This window comes from Penicillium waksmanii, assembly GCF_028829765.1.
Source record: "Penicillium waksmanii strain IBT 27052 chromosome Unknown utg000001l:1.0-4852451.0:1.0-4856178.0, whole genome shotgun sequence".
Lineage (NCBI taxonomy): Eukaryota > Fungi > Ascomycota > Eurotiomycetes > Eurotiales > Aspergillaceae > Penicillium > Penicillium waksmanii.
This window is the reverse complement of record NW_026643248.1, coordinates 1,329,709-1,345,418: the sequence shown is the minus strand read 5'-3', so window position 1 is coordinate 1,345,418 and position 15,710 is coordinate 1,329,709. Positions and strand designations below refer to the sequence as shown.

Here is a 15,710-nt window from a genome sequence, read left to right as displayed (position 1 = left end):
AAAAGATAAAAGTTTCAATAACTCAAATCAATGGATTTGGTAAATAAGGAAGAAAAAAGATTCTCATTTCAAAACAATAGTGGTTAAGTAAAAAAAAGCATCAAGGGTCGTGATCCCGTTCGTTTCCCATTTCCCGTAAGGTAAAAACTTTAGCAAAACAAGGCCGGCAGGAAAAGAGAGTTCAAATAAAAAACGCATTTTAGCTAGCTAGCTGATTGCATTTAGTCGACCTCCTCCATAGCGGACTCGCCAGTAGCCTCAGCAGCAGGGGCCTCCTCAGCAGCCTTCTCCTCAGCAGTCTCAGCATCCTCATCGATGTTCAGACCCAGAGAGACGAGCTTGTGGATACGCTCAGCGAAAGAGGCAGGCTCCTCGATAGTGAATCCGGAGACGAGCAGGGAAGTCTCGAACAGAAGCTGGGTGATGGACTTGACAGTGCGGTCGTTCTCGCCGTCGGCCTCGACCTTGTTCTTCAGCTCCTTGATGATGGAAGACTTGGGGCTGATCTCGAAGGTCTTCTTGGAAGACATGTAAGAGGACATGGAGGTGTCGCGGAGGGCCTGGGCCTTCATGATACGCTCCATGTTAGCGGACCAGCCGAATTGACCGGTGCGGATGGCGCAGGGAGCGCCCATCAGCTTGTGCGAGACGACGACCTTCTCGACCTTCTCGCCCAGGACGTTCTTCAGGGCCTTGGCGAGCTCCTCGAATTCCTTCTCCTCCTTCTCGCGCTCGGCCTTCTCCTCGTCGGTCTCCTCAAGCTCGAAGTCCTTGGTGATGTCGACCAGCTTCTTGCCGTCGAACTCCTTCAGCTGGGTGAAGGCGTACTCGTCGATGGGGTCGACGAGGTACAGGACCTCGAAGTTCTTCTGCTTCAGGGTGTCCAGGAAGGGGGACTGGGAGACGGCCTTGATGGACTCGCCGGTGATGTAGTACATGTTCTTCTGGTGCTCGGGCATGCGGGTGACGTAGTCGGCGAGAGAGGTCTGCTCGTCGCCGGTCTTGGTGGACTGGTAGCGGAGGAGCTTGGCCAGGGTGGGGCGGTTCTGGGCGTCCTCGTGGATACCGAGCTTGATGTTCTTGCTGAAGGCGGAGTAGAACTTGTCGAACTGCTCGCGGTCCTCGGCGATCTCGGTGAAGAGCTCGAGGGTCTTCTTGACAATGTTCTTCTTGATGACCTTCATGATCTTGTTCTGCTGGAGGGTCTCACGGGACAGGTTGAGGGGCAGGTCCTCGGAGTCGACGACACCCTTGACGAAGCTGAGCCACTCGGGGATGAGGTCGGTAGCATCGTCGGTGATGAAGACACGACGAACGTACAGCTTGATGTTGTTCTTGGTCTTCTTGGTCTCGAACAGGTCGAAGGGAGCGCGCTTGGGGACGAAGAGGATAGCGCGGAACTCGAGCTGACCCTCAACGGAGAAGTGCTTGACACCGAGGTGGTCCTCCCAGTCGTTGGAGAGGGACTTGTAGAAGGAGGCGTACTCCTCAGTGGTGATGTCGGCGGGGTTGCGAGTCCAGATGGGCTTGGTCTTGTTCAGCTCCTCCTCCTCGATCTTGGACTCCTTGACAGTCTTGGTCTTCTTCTTCTCCTCCTTGTTCTCCTCCTCATCATCGACCTCCTCGACCTTGGGCTTCTTCTCGTCGCCCTCCTCGGTCTCCTCCTTGGTCTCCTCAGCCTCCTCGTCGGGGACCTCGGTCTCGGTCTCCTTCAGGACGTGAAGGTAGATAGGGTAGGAGATGAACTCGGAGTGCTTGCGAACAACCTCCTTGATGCGGGCCTCCTGGAGGTAGTCCATCTGCTCATCCTTCAGGTGAAGGATGATCTTGGAACCACGGCCGAGCTGTTCGCCCTCGGTGTCCTGGTTCAGGGTGAAAGTACCACCAGCGGCGGACTCCCAGATGTACTGCTCATCATCGTTGTGCTTGGAGATGAAGGTAACCTTATCGGCGACCAGGTAGGCGGAGTAGAAACCGACACCGAACTGACCAATCATGGAGATGTCAGCACCGGCGGACAGAGCCTCCATGAACTGCTTGGTACCGGAGCGGGCAATCGTTCCCAGGTTGTTGATCAGGTCCTAGAAAGTTCGTATTAGGATCGAGTATGACTCATCATTATGTGTGGGAGGGAGGTAGACAGATCAACTTACAGCCTTGGTCATACCAATACCGGTATCACGGATGGTCAGGGTCTTGTTCTCGAGATCGGGGATGATGTCGATACGCAGATCCTTGTTGGAGTCGAGCTTGGAGGGGTCCGAGAGGGACTCATAGCGGATCTTGTCCAGAGCATCGGAGGCGTTGGAGATCAGCTCACGAAGGAAAATTTCCTTGTTGGAGTAGACGGTGTTAATGATCAGCGAGAGCAGCTGAGAGATCTCAGCCTGGAACTCGAAGGTCTCGGGCATGATGGCGGTGGAATTCTGGATGGTGTTAGAATGAAAATTGTGTGGCAATGGAGGAGTGAAGCCAATGTCTCTCTCTTTCTCTTCTTTTCTTGTCCTCTTGACACCAGATTGGAAAGTGGGGAAGAGGGGGATCAAGATAGATGAGAGTAGGTGAATGGCAGGATGGGAGATAGATGAGAGATGGGAGATGGGAAATGGGGGAAAGGGGTCAACGTACAGGAAAATGCTAAAGAGATAAAGAAAAGAACTGCTGGCCAGAAGCAGATCCGATTTTGAGGGGAGGGGGGTGGATGAAGAGGAGAGAAGAGCGGGAAGGCTTTTGTGTTTCCAAAAATTTCTGGTGGGTTTCCACGGCGATCCAGCAACTTCCACCGCCCGTCAGGCAACTTTGCCCCAGCCAGTTCTAGAGGATTCTTCCTAAGGGCGGCTCTTTTTTGCTTTTTCTTTGTCTAGGGGCTAAGGGTGTCCACTTTTTTTTCTCTATTTTTTGTCTTTCTCTGACCTTGGGGAGAGCTTTCACTCTTCAGAAGCCTGGGGAGAGCTGCATCGATGCCTTATGCCTAAGGCATCCACACATCTAGAACCTTCGGGCAAAGGTTACAGCTCAATGGGATCTTGAACCAGCCATTCAAATTGCATATACGTCTAGGACTGGGGAACACAAACACAGCAGGAGGCCAGGGCTACGGCAGGGGAATCTTTGTACGACCGTCCGAAATTGAATTGTGCCATCTAGGAGGAAACTGATGGAAGAAACTACCTAGGTATCTGGAACATTCCTGGAATCTACCTGCATGTACTCCACACCGCCTCCATATCAATGGGGGTGGAGTAGGAGATTAACACCTGGGCAACTGAAAGAAAGATGTGCATATAGAAAAATAAGGGGAAGAAGAGAATAATGAAAAAAAAGGGAAATCTGGAACCGATTGGTACGACACCTCAAAAACCCTGGAACTTGCTTGCTATGCTAGATAAAAAGTATGCGATATAGGTGGGCCTGGCGGTACACAGGTCATGGTGACAAAAGTTAACGTAACATGGAGAGAGTAATAACTTGAAAAAAGACAATGGAGAAAGTATAGGGGCAAAGAAGCGTGAAGCCAGACAACACGACAGCTAAACCACAGACCAGAAGAGTAAGAAGAAAGTAGTAAAGAAGGGGAAGAAGCAAGATCAAGGCATGATTCACGATAGAATAAAACACATTTGCCCAGAGAGGGAAGGGAAAGAAGAGAAAACAACTTTTTCCAGCCAACCCGGACCCAACCGCTAATATGCACTGTGACGGAAAAGAAAGGGGCAAGTCGAGTCACGTAACATAAGACATGTCATTAGAAACAGGGGACGAAACAGAGAGGAAAAGAAATCAATATCGGATTAATACAGTGCCTGAAAAATTCATCCACGAGATAAAACGTCAAGAGGTGAAGATGAGGTGAGGTGAGGAGAGGAGAGGAGGTTAAGCAGCCTGGGCCTGGCTACGGCCCTTAGCAGCTACATTACCATTAGCTCCACGACCACGAGGGGCAAAGCCCCCACGGCCCTCGCGCTGGAAACCTCCACGGCCCTGGTTGCCAGTACGGTCACCACGGCCGCGACCAGCAGGACCACGGTTGGCACCGTTGCTGCCATAGGCATTGCCACGAGGGCGGCGTTCCTCGAGGAGGATCTGCTCGCTACCGACCTGGTGGGGGTTGGCGGCAACGGCAGCAGCGTAGCCAGAGGGCTCAGCGAATTCAACGAAAGCGCAGTTCTAAAGGGATATGTCAGTGATCGGAGTCTCTCAAAGAATGTTGAACAAAAAGCAACATTGGACGAATATACGTACCTTCTGGCGACTGACGTCGAAGTAGTTCAGCTTTCCAAAGCGAGACAGGGTCTGCTTAAGAGCATTGGCGTCGACCTTGTCGGTGACATTCTTAATGTAACCAAGAGTGGTTTGCTGCTCCCCAGCACGGGACTGGGTCTTCTTGTGGTCAGAGCCGGCAGTCTGCCAGCCAGAGCCATCGGTGGGGGCAGCCTCTTGGGTACGGGCCTCAGCGGCGGGGGCAGCCGCGGAGGCGGGCTGAGGGACGCTAGCCGCAGGAGCAGCAGCCTTAGGAGCGGCAGCAGCAGGAGTAGCAGCAGCAGGAGTAGCAGCAGCAGCGGGGGCAGCGGAAGCGGCGGCGGCAGCAGCGTTAGCCTTGGCAATGGAGGCCCACGACTTGGGAACAGCAGGGGTGGCGGCAACGGGCTCCTTCTTCTCGACAGGGGCCTCCTTCGCAGGAACAGGGGCAGGAGTGGGCTCAGGTGCCAAGGGCTCCTCCTCCACGGCCTCCTGAACGGCAGGAGCAGAAACCTCCTCTGTGGCGGTGCCGTTGATCTCGGGGACAACCTCGACGGGCTTCTCAGCCTCGCCATTGGTCTCCTCCTCAAGCTTCTCATCAACCTTGGTGGCCGCAGCTTCATCGGTCACCTGAGCCTCCTCGACAACAGGGGCGGGCTCAGCAACCTTGGGAGCCTCAACAGCCGGAGTGGCCTCGGCCTCCTCCACAATCTCATCTTCCTCCTCGACGAGGTAGCGGAAGATATCATTAAGGACATAGTAGCCGTTGGGCTGCTGAGCCAGGACGAAAGTCTGGATGAACTTGCGAGAGGGCTCGGACTTGTTGGAGATCTCACCGATGACGGTGACCAGGATGTTGTCGAAGGAAGCCTGGGAGTCAACGTTCAGGACGCGAACCTTGCACTCCTGGAAGTCGAGCTGCTTAATCTTGTCGTTGATGGCCTAGAACAGACGAGACAATTAGTCCTATATACTACGTGACGCGAATCCGGCGCAATAACTCACCTTAGTACCAATGGCAACGGGAACAGACTCAGCCTCGGTGCCGAAGACCAACTGAGATCGGCGAGAGTAGAAGAGGTGCAGCTTGTCCGGGTTGCTGCTCATAGTGGTGTAGTACTGCTCGACGAAGAACCAGCCCACCTCATCCTTGGGGATGTCGCTCTTGTGATCGGTTGGGGTGTTGGTGGTAGGAGTGGAGGACTGGGCCGGCTGGAAGTTGGCCGCAGTGTTCATAGTGGCATGAGTGTGGTTGAACGAGTCGGGGTAGGCATGCTGCGCAGGGTAGCTGCCGTTCAGAGGAGCCTGGGACATATCGGCCATGATGATAGAGGGGTTTTGGCGCTTGATTGTGGTGGGAGGCGGGATCGAAATAAAGTAACCGAGGGTGTTGGAAATAATCGACGCCCGGCGCTAGAGCTAAGGAAAAGAACTCTCTAAGAGATGGGGTTGTGAAATATCTAAAAAGGCGTGATTTTTTTTTTCGCTTGGTTTCAACTGGGGAAATATGGTTAGTCTAGATGTCTCCACACACAGAGCGGATGGGTGGCCAGAACTCACAATGCGAAAAGGACCAAGCACTAATGCAAGTAATTGAGGGAAGCAAAAGGAACGGAAGAAGACGAATGCTGAGTGGAAACCACAGATGACTCTCCGGATGACGCAGAGAGTGTTGGCAAAGTATAAGTGAGGTGGGAGGTCACTCGAAAAGGCTCTTGTGTGAATGAGGTCACGGCGGAAGAAGAGGGGTTTCTGATGGTGAGGAGGATGAAAATGCTGATGTGAAGAGGATGAGCGGAGACGGGCTGGCGGAGTGTCGAACAGCGATCAGAAAAGGAAACGAAGCTGTTGTGGAGGAATTCACTTTGGAGAAAAAGCAGCTTCGTCGAACTGCGACTCTCCGTGCGGGTTTCGCGTGGGCTTGGCACAGCGTCACCGCCCGGCAGAATTGGGGAGCCTTCGAGAAGGACTAGAATAGTATAGCGTGTAGCGAAGTAGTATATACTTGTATCGTGTGGCAAAGTATCAAAAGATATACAGAGTTGATCTAGATGAGATCAGAGACAAGAGTAGCATATAGTGGGATTAATGAGGTCAAAAGTAGGGTAGATTTATTGGAGAAAAGTGGAGAGAAAAGATTCTAGTGTGCTCAACTGCCTATGCCTATCTATGGCCGCCAACCGACTGGGCAAAGACTACCGCGGTTACAAGAAGACTTCCAGTCTGCAAATAGAATACATATTCTACTGCTAATTAATTGGGTAAGGAAGTTTCTAATATTTTCTGCAGTGTTAAATCACAAGATAAACATCAGGAAACGAATATCAAGGCCGAGAGATAGACCGGAGGAGGGAACAAGGTTCATGCGTAGTTGTAAATTCATCAGAGAAACGCCCTAAAAAAAGAAAAGAGAAAAAAAGAAAAGATAACCTCGAAATAAAGGGGGGTATGATGAGACATGGTGATGAGCCTGAAAGAAATGTAACGTGAAAATAAAACGATCGTATCATAGAACCTCGTCAAAGAGGCCCCGCTGGAAATGATCAAAGGGTGGGCGAAAGAAGAGGGGGTTGTATGAAAACTTGAAAGAAAAACAAAGACGTCAATGGCGACACACACAAACAATGTGGTCTAGTTGGACTTTTGTCTGTGGGTCATGGTTTGCCAACTCTATATCAAAGGATTATCTCAGCGGGGGATAATCAAGAGGAGGTCTTCTCGCTCAGAGACGGCTTGCGCATCACGGCATCTTGGCCGGTCATTCGTCGACCAAGCGCACGCTCGACCTTGGCCCCGAGAGCCAGTTTGTTGAGGTTATCAGACTTCTCAGTCGTGGGCACGAATCTTTGCGCTTGGAGAGGCTTATTTTCAAGGCGCTCCAGGCCGTCGCCGAGGTGGGTGATGTCACGGGTTCTGGGGTCGCCGGTCGGAAGGCTACCGGTGGTGCGATCGGAGGTGGCTAGCGAAGGGCTGCCGCTAATGGTGGAAAAGCGTTTGGAGTTGCGGTTCTACGCAGAGGGCGGGTTAGCATATATATTCGTATTCAATGTAGTGCTGCGTGCGCCGGGGAATGGGCATCGGGACCGGGCTAGAGAGGGGGTAGAAATAGACGGTGGGAGGGTGGGACGATGGGCAGTTGGGTCGCATGGAGGGGCAAAGGGGGCAGATCACGATCAACGTACCGAGTTGGTCATGATGGGCCGCTCTGAGTCGAGAGAGGGTTGGCGGGCCATTTCTACCTCAAGCGACGTGAAGTTGAGGTGTGGCGGTGTTGGCGTGAGGGATGGGGAGTTTCAAGCAAATGGTACGGACGCCTGCGAACGAGGGGGACGATTAGCACGGGTCCTGGTTCGGGATCTGGTCCTCGGTCCAATAATGATCGGGCAATCGAATGAATAATTCTGCTGGTGGGAAATGGGGCGAACGCACCGGGTGATGGTAGACGGTGTAGGTTGTAGGTTGTAGGTTGTAGGTTGAAGATTTAAGGCTGAGGTTCAAGTTGAAGAAAGAGAAGAAAAGCAGGGCGGGACTGAGACAGGTTTGGCCAATGCAAAGGTCTACTCGTAGTATTTTGATGAGACGACGACTCAGGAGGCCGAAACGTCCAGAGTGGGTCAAGCCGGCGGTGGGGAGAGAAGGGAAAGGAGGTCGGATGGACGGAGCAGCGTACTCTTACAAGAATCGGTCAGGGGCTGCAGGTGGATTTGAGTATCTCGAAGGTGTACTTGCAGTGGTACTTTAGAGTCTGTATAGAGTAAAGGGTATGATAACTATTGACGAGTCATGGGCCCGTGAGATAAAGGAGTAGACGCAGTACGGAGTATATGTAGAACAAATAGTTAAGGATGAGGATATAATCTGTGTGGAACTTTGCCACGTGCGGATCAGCCAGGATCAACCAGGATCAGGATAGCAAAGAGACTCTACAGGGTTAGGCTAGGTTAGTTCAGGGCTTGGACTCGGTGGACTTGGTGGACTTGGTGGTGGTTGGTGGTTGGCGGAGAATTCCCAATTGCCTGCAGTTCAGGTCTTGGCATCCTCCAATGGGGAAATCATCACCAGCTTTGACATCACCTCTCTCTCTTTCACCTTCACACTCTCGACCCACCACCCACACTCAACACTTGGTACTATCTAGTGCTACTTACTCACACATCATTTAATATGCCCAAACCAAAGAGCCTGCTGAAGGATTTTAAGCCCAAGAAAAAGGCTGCAAAACAGGTATGTGCGCTAGTGATTTTTATTTTTTAAATTAAGCGTTTACTCAAAGATAACCCCCATATCTTGAATATCATTTGTCCTTGACTCATACCCAACAAAAGAAAGAAAGGGAAAAAAAAGAACTCCCCTCCCTCTCGCTCCCATACCTGCCCAATCCAATTCAATCCAATCCAATCAACCCATCTAATCAAATCAATTACTTCAGGCAACCCCAGTCACAGCCGATGATTTTCTCGCTGGTAAGTGATCGTCCCTGATCGGCTGAGCTGAAATCACACTTTTTACTCGTAGCTTGGACCGAACCCTTTTTGGAACTTGAATGGAAGCTAAACTCCAATCGAAATCAATCAGCCGGTGTGGAGCTAGAAGAAGCGGGCGAGAAATGGCGCGCAGGGGATGCTGCCAAGTCGATGCGTTTCTTCATGCGCGCAATTGCCAATTACGATGATGGTTTAATGAGACATCCGGACGCCTTTGATTTGGCTTATAACAAGTACGTGTTTAAGTGTTTGATTTGAAACATTTTGCTATGTTTTTTTTATCAGACAAACTAACCATTCTCAGAGCACGAGTGCAATATGCCATCACTCAACACCATAAACTAGCCGCCCAGCTACCGGCTCCACAAGCCGAGATCTTGCAAGTTGCTCTGCAATCACACCGAGACGCCTTGGCGCTAGACCAGGACAATGCAGACGTCCTGTTCAACAGTGGCCAGGTTCTAACCAGTCTGGCGGAAGCGATTTCAGATGCCAAACACCCCGCCGAGGAGCAATTGATGCAGGCTAGCACGTATCTTCAAGAGGCGATTGAGCTGTTTCAGCGATGCTTGGTGCTGCAGGAAATGAAATACACGGAGATGCAAGAGGAGATGGAGCAGATGCAATCTTCCACAGATGACCAGGCCCAGGAGCAAGAGCAGCAAGCCCAACCGCAACCGACAGAAATCGAAGCCCAAGCCGAAGCCGGCGATGATCCCCAGGAACATTGGGCTGCTATCATCGAACCCGTCACCAAGAATACGCTAGTCGATACGGCTGTCGCCCAGCTAGACACATTGACTGCACTGTGTAATCTGCTCACTTCCAACCCAGGTGCTGGCGGTGTTGGCTGGGTGCAAGAGTATTCATCGGAGCTTATCCAGACCCGCCTGCCCGCGTACATGGAAGGTTCAGACAGACAGTACGAGGCAGCACTCTCACGGGCGAAGCTTGTCTGCGCGATCCACGAGGTCCTGTACCGAGGCGGCCACACCGACGTCCAAACCTACCAGCAAGAAGTGGGCCAGGCATTCGGAGCCGAATTGGACGTATCAGCCGACCCCGAAGGACTATGCTATAAAGCGGACGCCCTGACATCCCTAAACACGGCATTTGCAGAAGTACCCCCGCACGAGGATCCTGAAACACTGGCCCTTTCCATCTCCACCCGCTGGACATCCCTTTCCGCAGCACTGGATGCCCTGACGGCAGCGACTAAGCTACCGGATGCAGAGAACCTGCCCAAGATCCACATCGCGCGAGGGGATGCGGAAATGCAGCGGTGGCGGTTGGGGAGAGAGCCTTGGAACCACGCTATGGCGAAGCAGAATGGTGCCATGCTTCTGCGCAACGCACAGACGTATTACCGTGGAGCGGCGGCCTTGGCCCGTCGGGATGGGGCGGTGGTGGAAGAGCGTGATGGGTCGTGTAAGGAGGCCATCGCGGCTGCGGTGGATGGTCAGAATACCAAGTTGCAGGAGCTCAAGACTAGGTCCTTTGAGCAGGTTATCGCTGTCGCGACGGAGATGGTGGAAGATGGGATGATCGAAGCCACGGAGATGAGCGCCCTGATCTCATAAATCGAGTAGACAGAGACCTCAATCCCAAATAAAGGACTTCCTTCAAATTCATTAGAGACCTGGATGCGCGTTGACTTCCTCATCCATATGTACCGCTTCTTCACGGATCTTATTCTCCTGGCTGAACTGCGTAGACGCAGATGCAGCGCCCTCGACATCCGCAACAACAGACTCAATATGAGAAAGGAGCCTCTCAATCTCCAATCGTTGCGCCTGGACCGTCTGCGCCAGCTCCGCATTCTGCGCATGTGTAGCTTCAAGTTTGGAATCTAGTGTTGACTGTGCTTGTCGGAGATAAGGCGTCAGATGCGCCTTGTAGAGCTCATCAGCACCAAGCGTGTGAGGACTAGAATAGAAAAACATTTGGTCAGTACCTTTTTTCTTTTTCAAAGGGAAAATAGAACTGGATTCAAAACATACGCATCACCCTCCTGATCCCCATCACCACTCTCATCCTTCCTCTCCCTAGCCTCAGAAACCAACCGATCAAGTTCATTCAAATGCGCAACAGCCTCCCTCTCCTCAACAATCTCCTCGAACTCCGCCTTCGCACTCTCCTCCAACTTGGCATTCAACTGCCTCCAAACACTCTCCAAACTAGCCGGGACATGGCGCGCCGGCGTGGGAAAACAGCTGGCAAAGTTGTTAAAGGAGTTCGCCTTCAACGTGCGTGCAAGCGCTTGGTTGAATACTTGGTGTAGACGCGATGCGCGCGGGCCGAGAGGAGGTGGAGGGGCGATTGCGGTTGTTGAAGATTGCGGGGGTGGGTGGGAGTGGGAGTGGGAGTTTGGCGTAGGCATGGTGTGGGTTTTGCGAATTAAATGTGACGATTTGCTGATCTGACAGCGTGTGCGGTGAATTGGACTGGAGGTGTTGTTGTTTTCGTTAGGAATTTGGCTCTCTGGACCTGGGGACGTTGGCGTACATTGTTCGGGTCGCGACGCGGTAGTCACGTGATGGCAATCATATCGATCTATGTATGCGGGAAACAATTATATACAGGTTTTCTCTATAATTCTCATTCTCGCTCGAGAGCATGTGGTGGTGGTCTCAAAGATAATTTCTCGATTTGTGAATGCCGCGCTGACGTACACAATCAAAGATGTGAAGGTGCGCGAAAGCATCTGTCGCTTGGTCAGTCTCACGCTAGAGGAGAATGTCCAAGCAGCGGAACATGAACTCGAAAGGATTCTTGAAGATAAAAGCCGACAGCCAATCATTTATAATCATTATTATACGGACAACTTCCAGAATGCTAGAATTGAAGCTTCAAAAAGCCTCATCGAAAACTCTGTACGCGATGCGATCCAAAATGATTGGAACGGTACTCTCCATTTGGACAGTACAGAAAAAGACTGTGTCAAACTGTTGTCATCCGTCAAGAAACGGGTCATTGTCGACATGAAGGAGCAAGCATGTTCTGAAGCAAGAACCGACTTGGTTGCTTATTATAAGGTCTGTTTTACGTGGTATTAAAAGGATCTGTTCTAATTATGAAGTAGGTTGTACGGAAGACGGTCGTAGATAATGTCTGTCGCCAAGTCGTTGAGCGACATATTCTTGCAAAGTTGGCTAATGCGTTCAATCCAATGACGGTCAGCTGCTACATATTCGGAAGAGGGGCTTGTTGGCTTAGCGGCCGAGTCTCTGTAAGTTAGCTATATTCGTTCTAAGGCTCGCCAGCTTTAAGTTGCTCTGGAGCAAAGCCTCTGTGATTTGGCCGCATAAGTGAAGTCCCTGGGCTGCTCCGACGTGGGTTTTTCCTACAAGATTTTGTGTACAATATTCCTCCGAGCACACCAACTAGTTCTGGCAGGTTCGCTAGCGTTCTGCCATATACTGTGCCTATTCCGTTCCGACGGTAGTTCCTGTGGGATGATTGGCTCTTGATGGCCCATTTGTAGGTTGCGGTCCCTCATATCGCAGGGTCCATAACACAGCATCTCCAACCCTCTAAATGTTTTTAATGAGGTTTATTCAGGAGATAATTTAGTCCCTTGAGCACGATTACCGCTTATTTCTCCGACGAATTGGCGCATTTTGGATACAAAAGAGCAAAATAAAATAAATCGCGTTGGGGGTCAACGCGGAAAAATGCGCTAAGATCACTAGTGTGTCTATAGACTTTCTGACCAGTATGTACGTTATAATGATATCGTATTAATCGTGTTTGAGGGTCACGTGTAGGGCTACTGATCTGCTTTATTTATTCCCCCTATCCTTGAATACGCTTTCCACTCTTTATCCTTCACCTTACAGTTCTACTTTTTCACAGATCAGCAAATATGCGTCCTATTCTAATCGCCTCATTGTTTTTCTTTGGTATCACGATGGCTGCGCCAGCTAAAGAGACATTAGCTAAGCGTGAGCCTGTGAAAGTTGTTGAAGATGGTGTAAGTATTCTGAGCTCAGAGGGATGTCTGTCTGGATACAGAGCTGACGCAGACAAAATCAACAGCTTCCTTACATTGTAAGTGATACTTCTAAGGGAGATGGCTACCTAGATAGAGAGCTAACGCAGATGGAATCAACAGAAAGTCGTACGTGATAATTCTGAAGCAACAGAAATGGCTACTTGGATGCAGATCTGACGCAGATGGAATCAATAGAGCCTGAATGCTGATGTTGCTGGTACTATTGTTCCTACTGAATGTGAGTGATGATTGTGAGCTCCGGGAGATGGCTACCCGGAAGCAAAGCTGACGCAGACGAAATTAATAGACTAGTGATAATCACTAGTGTAAGTGATGATTCTGAAGCAACGGAGATGGCTACCAGGATGCAGAGCTGACGCAGATGAAATCAAAAGATTTAAAGCTGTCGAGTTTCAAAGGAGGTCTAGCACGCCTCCTACTATACTGATCTTATGTTATATACTGACATAAGCTTCTAGGTTGAGAACTGTTGTACTCTGTGATCATGAAATCACTTAATGGAAACATAGTAGAGCCAGGGCAAGCAGGTTTGGCAAGTGTTATGTGGTGCGGAGTGGTTATTAAGGGGAGAGGGGGGGCCTGTATTTTATATATGCCTTGATAAGGGTTTTGTCCTAGGTTGAACATATATATGTGCATTAGGTTTCCCCGTGTTGTTGTGTAAATGCAAAGGCTACATACAGGATCACAGCAGTCAGTATTCCCAAACGAACATCATGAGTAGTAACGCCATCTTCAAAATTGCCTACATATATCACCCAACATTCCAGCAAACCATTTTCCGCTATCCTTCGCTCTAGGCTTCGCGGTTGAGGCATTCTGCTACTGATCTACTGTGGGTGATGTCGGCCTTAGGCTTACCTACTAGATGGTTCAAATACGTTTGAGACCCTTTTCTTCTTACAGTATTAAGGCTGCATACGTATAGGTGATTGGCGGCTCAAAAGGGTCCTTAGTAACTAGACTGGGCTGCATTTATGTTCCTCACTTCCTAAAATGTGTTTTTCGTCTTCCGTTGATATACCATTTCAATATTTGAAAGTTCTACTAATAGTTAATTTTTAAGATTGCTTTGTGAAGGTTTGTGTTTGAAGCCAAGCTGTGTTGTTGTTGAGGTTGGTCGTGATAGCTTCAAAATTGCTGAGTTCAGATGGCAATTATGTATTGCATTGCAATTCGGTTACTTTTCATGGCAGATTTTGCTGCATTTTATTACCAACTGGCTAATATCGGTTTGCTCGTTTAGCGAAGTGGTAACTTCCAGATAGCTTCCAGGTGATGCACGTTCCAATGGAATTTGGGGCCATTTTTTTATAATTGCCCTAGAGGTCGCCTGCATCACCCGCGACCTGAATTACTAGCGTTCCCCATACAAGTTTAGACCGGACTACTACAGTATTTCCGAAAAATGGTGTCACCACCTACACTCTTTAATTGTTTCTCGAGCCCTAATGCCAAGCCTGCTAACCCTTATTAGGACGACAGTAGGAACATCAACTTTTCGCTTTTTTGCGGATACATTTCCGTACAGAGCCAAATTACATACCACATGATTCATGAATGTACGGTAAATACGTATTCGTGCACGAACATTCCGCAGAGATGTAAACGATCCAAACAATTCCAGCTGCGGATCCGACCATCCAGAGCCAAGCGCCGGAGCCGCCACGCATCGGAACCGATGGGCATCAGCGTCATGAATCGCGGATAAGAAGGTCCACATGTCAATTTCATTGTCACGGGAAATAATACTTAGAACCATGATTCTAAGCAATATCGGTCTGCGTATGGGTGGTGCTTCGAGAGCAGTGTTCGCTGCCCAAGGCGTTTTCCTGTTAGGGAATGCCTTCTACACCATCCTCTATCCCTCCTCCGCAGCAAATCTTCCAAACTCTTCGCTCAGAGGAGCTCCCAACGGCGTGGTTCAGTGTATTGGGTATGTCTCTAAAATTATGTTTTATTAGTATTTTATTCCTAATAGTACCAACATCATAGTCTAACTTCCTTTACTTTGGGAACATACTATCTGATTTCGGCCTATCAACGAAATAGTGCCATAATGGCTGCTTCGGTGCCTTCTCGATTTGTGGCTGCATTTGTGATGTACCAGGCTGGTGAGAATTGGATCCCAGTTTCGGCTTTTGAAATCTCAATGGGAATAGTCGCTGGCGCAGCACTTCTATGGGATCGGTGCATATAGCAGAGATTATATAGACCATGAGTTTGGCGGTTCATCAACCGCAAGGGCATTAGTATTGAAACGATAGTGGCGGGGTGGCCTTTCTGGTCAAATGCATTGCGCGTTTTATACACAACGTATCTATTCAACCTCTGCACACTTGGCAATCATATAACTATTCCACATGTAGCCATTCATTTCAAATATATATAATCGCAACCAAATAATGATAATATTAATTAAAAGGCCATATATTGGCAAAATAGACCTTGTACTAAAACAGTTTGTCAATAGCGGGTATAATAGCCACGAGACTGGCGCACCGATGCCATAGGGCGTGGCACTGATCGAATGAAGAATATCAATAACCGCTTGATCTAGTGCATCCCATGCCTCACACATACAGTGTTTTACGTAACAAGGGATGTGGGGCAAGTGGATATTATGCAACCCATCGACTGCCACTGTTACGATCTACATAGGACGGACCATTTCGCAATACTCGACATCGTCTCTAGAATCGCCTCTCCCCGCATCCAGTCTTCCAAACTATATAAAATAATGTCACAGCGTCGTCAATTCTCCAGTTGCGACCCATGCCGTCGGTCCAAGCGACGCTGCTCTTTTGTTTCTGCCGGGGAAGGAGAGAGGTGTACCAATTGTCGACGGCTGGGCCATTCATGTACCTTTGACTTTGCCAAATCCCGGAAGGCAAAGCCTAGGCAGGACCCTACCCCTTATCCCCAGCCGATGAATAGGAACAAATCGCCAGTGGTATTAGCGAACGGGCTCT

At 50.0% G+C, this 15,710-nt stretch overlaps 6 protein-coding genes across 6 annotated transcripts; 2 read left to right on the top strand and 4 right to left on the bottom strand.

Annotated features, from left to right (window-relative positions):
• Positions 1 to 221: 221 nt before the first annotated feature.
• hsp90 (chaperone Hsp90) lies at positions 222 to 2,411 on the bottom strand (the record flags this gene model as incomplete). Its single annotated transcript, XM_057259705.1, has 2 exons — positions 222 to 2,081; positions 2,154 to 2,411. 2 exons carry the CDS (start codon positions 2,409 to 2,411, stop codon positions 222 to 224), a joined length of 2,118 nt encoding a protein of 705 aa, XP_057127537.1.
• Positions 2,412 to 3,873: 1,462 nt separating this feature from the next.
• On the bottom strand, positions 3,874 to 5,562 carry N7481_000485 (NTF2 and RRM domain protein; the record flags this gene model as incomplete). Its single annotated transcript, XM_057259704.1, has 3 exons — positions 3,874 to 4,167; positions 4,243 to 5,181; positions 5,245 to 5,562. The coding sequence occupies 3 exons, from the start codon at positions 5,560 to 5,562 to the stop codon at positions 3,874 to 3,876; spliced, it is 1,551 nt and encodes a 516-aa protein (XP_057127536.1).
• Positions 5,563 to 6,941: 1,379 nt separating this feature from the next.
• On the bottom strand, positions 6,942 to 7,472 carry N7481_000484 (uncharacterized protein; the record flags this gene model as incomplete). The annotated part of the gene is made up of 2 exons (XM_057259703.1): positions 6,942 to 7,247; positions 7,422 to 7,472. The coding sequence occupies 2 exons, from the start codon at positions 7,470 to 7,472 to the stop codon at positions 6,942 to 6,944; spliced, it is 357 nt and encodes a 118-aa protein (XP_057127535.1).
• Positions 7,473 to 8,403: 931 nt separating this feature from the next.
• N7481_000483 (uncharacterized protein) lies at positions 8,404 to 10,303 on the top strand (the record flags this gene model as incomplete). The annotated part of the gene is made up of 4 exons (XM_057259702.1): positions 8,404 to 8,463; positions 8,669 to 8,702; positions 8,755 to 8,956; positions 9,028 to 10,303. 4 exons carry the CDS (start codon positions 8,404 to 8,406, stop codon positions 10,301 to 10,303), a joined length of 1,572 nt encoding a protein of 523 aa, XP_057127534.1.
• A 51-nt stretch (positions 10,304 to 10,354) lies between these two features.
• On the bottom strand, positions 10,355 to 11,103 carry N7481_000482 (PMF1/NNF1 family protein; the record flags this gene model as incomplete). Its single annotated transcript, XM_057259701.1, has 2 exons — positions 10,355 to 10,649; positions 10,724 to 11,103. The coding sequence occupies 2 exons, from the start codon at positions 11,101 to 11,103 to the stop codon at positions 10,355 to 10,357; spliced, it is 675 nt and encodes a 224-aa protein (XP_057127533.1).
• Positions 11,104 to 14,498: 3,395 nt separating this feature from the next.
• Positions 14,499 to 14,938, top strand: N7481_000481 (uncharacterized protein; the record flags this gene model as incomplete). The annotated part of the gene is made up of 2 exons (XM_057259700.1): positions 14,499 to 14,674; positions 14,734 to 14,938. 2 exons carry the CDS (start codon positions 14,499 to 14,501, stop codon positions 14,936 to 14,938), a joined length of 381 nt encoding a protein of 126 aa, XP_057127532.1.
• Between the last annotated feature and the right edge of the window lie 772 nt (positions 14,939 to 15,710).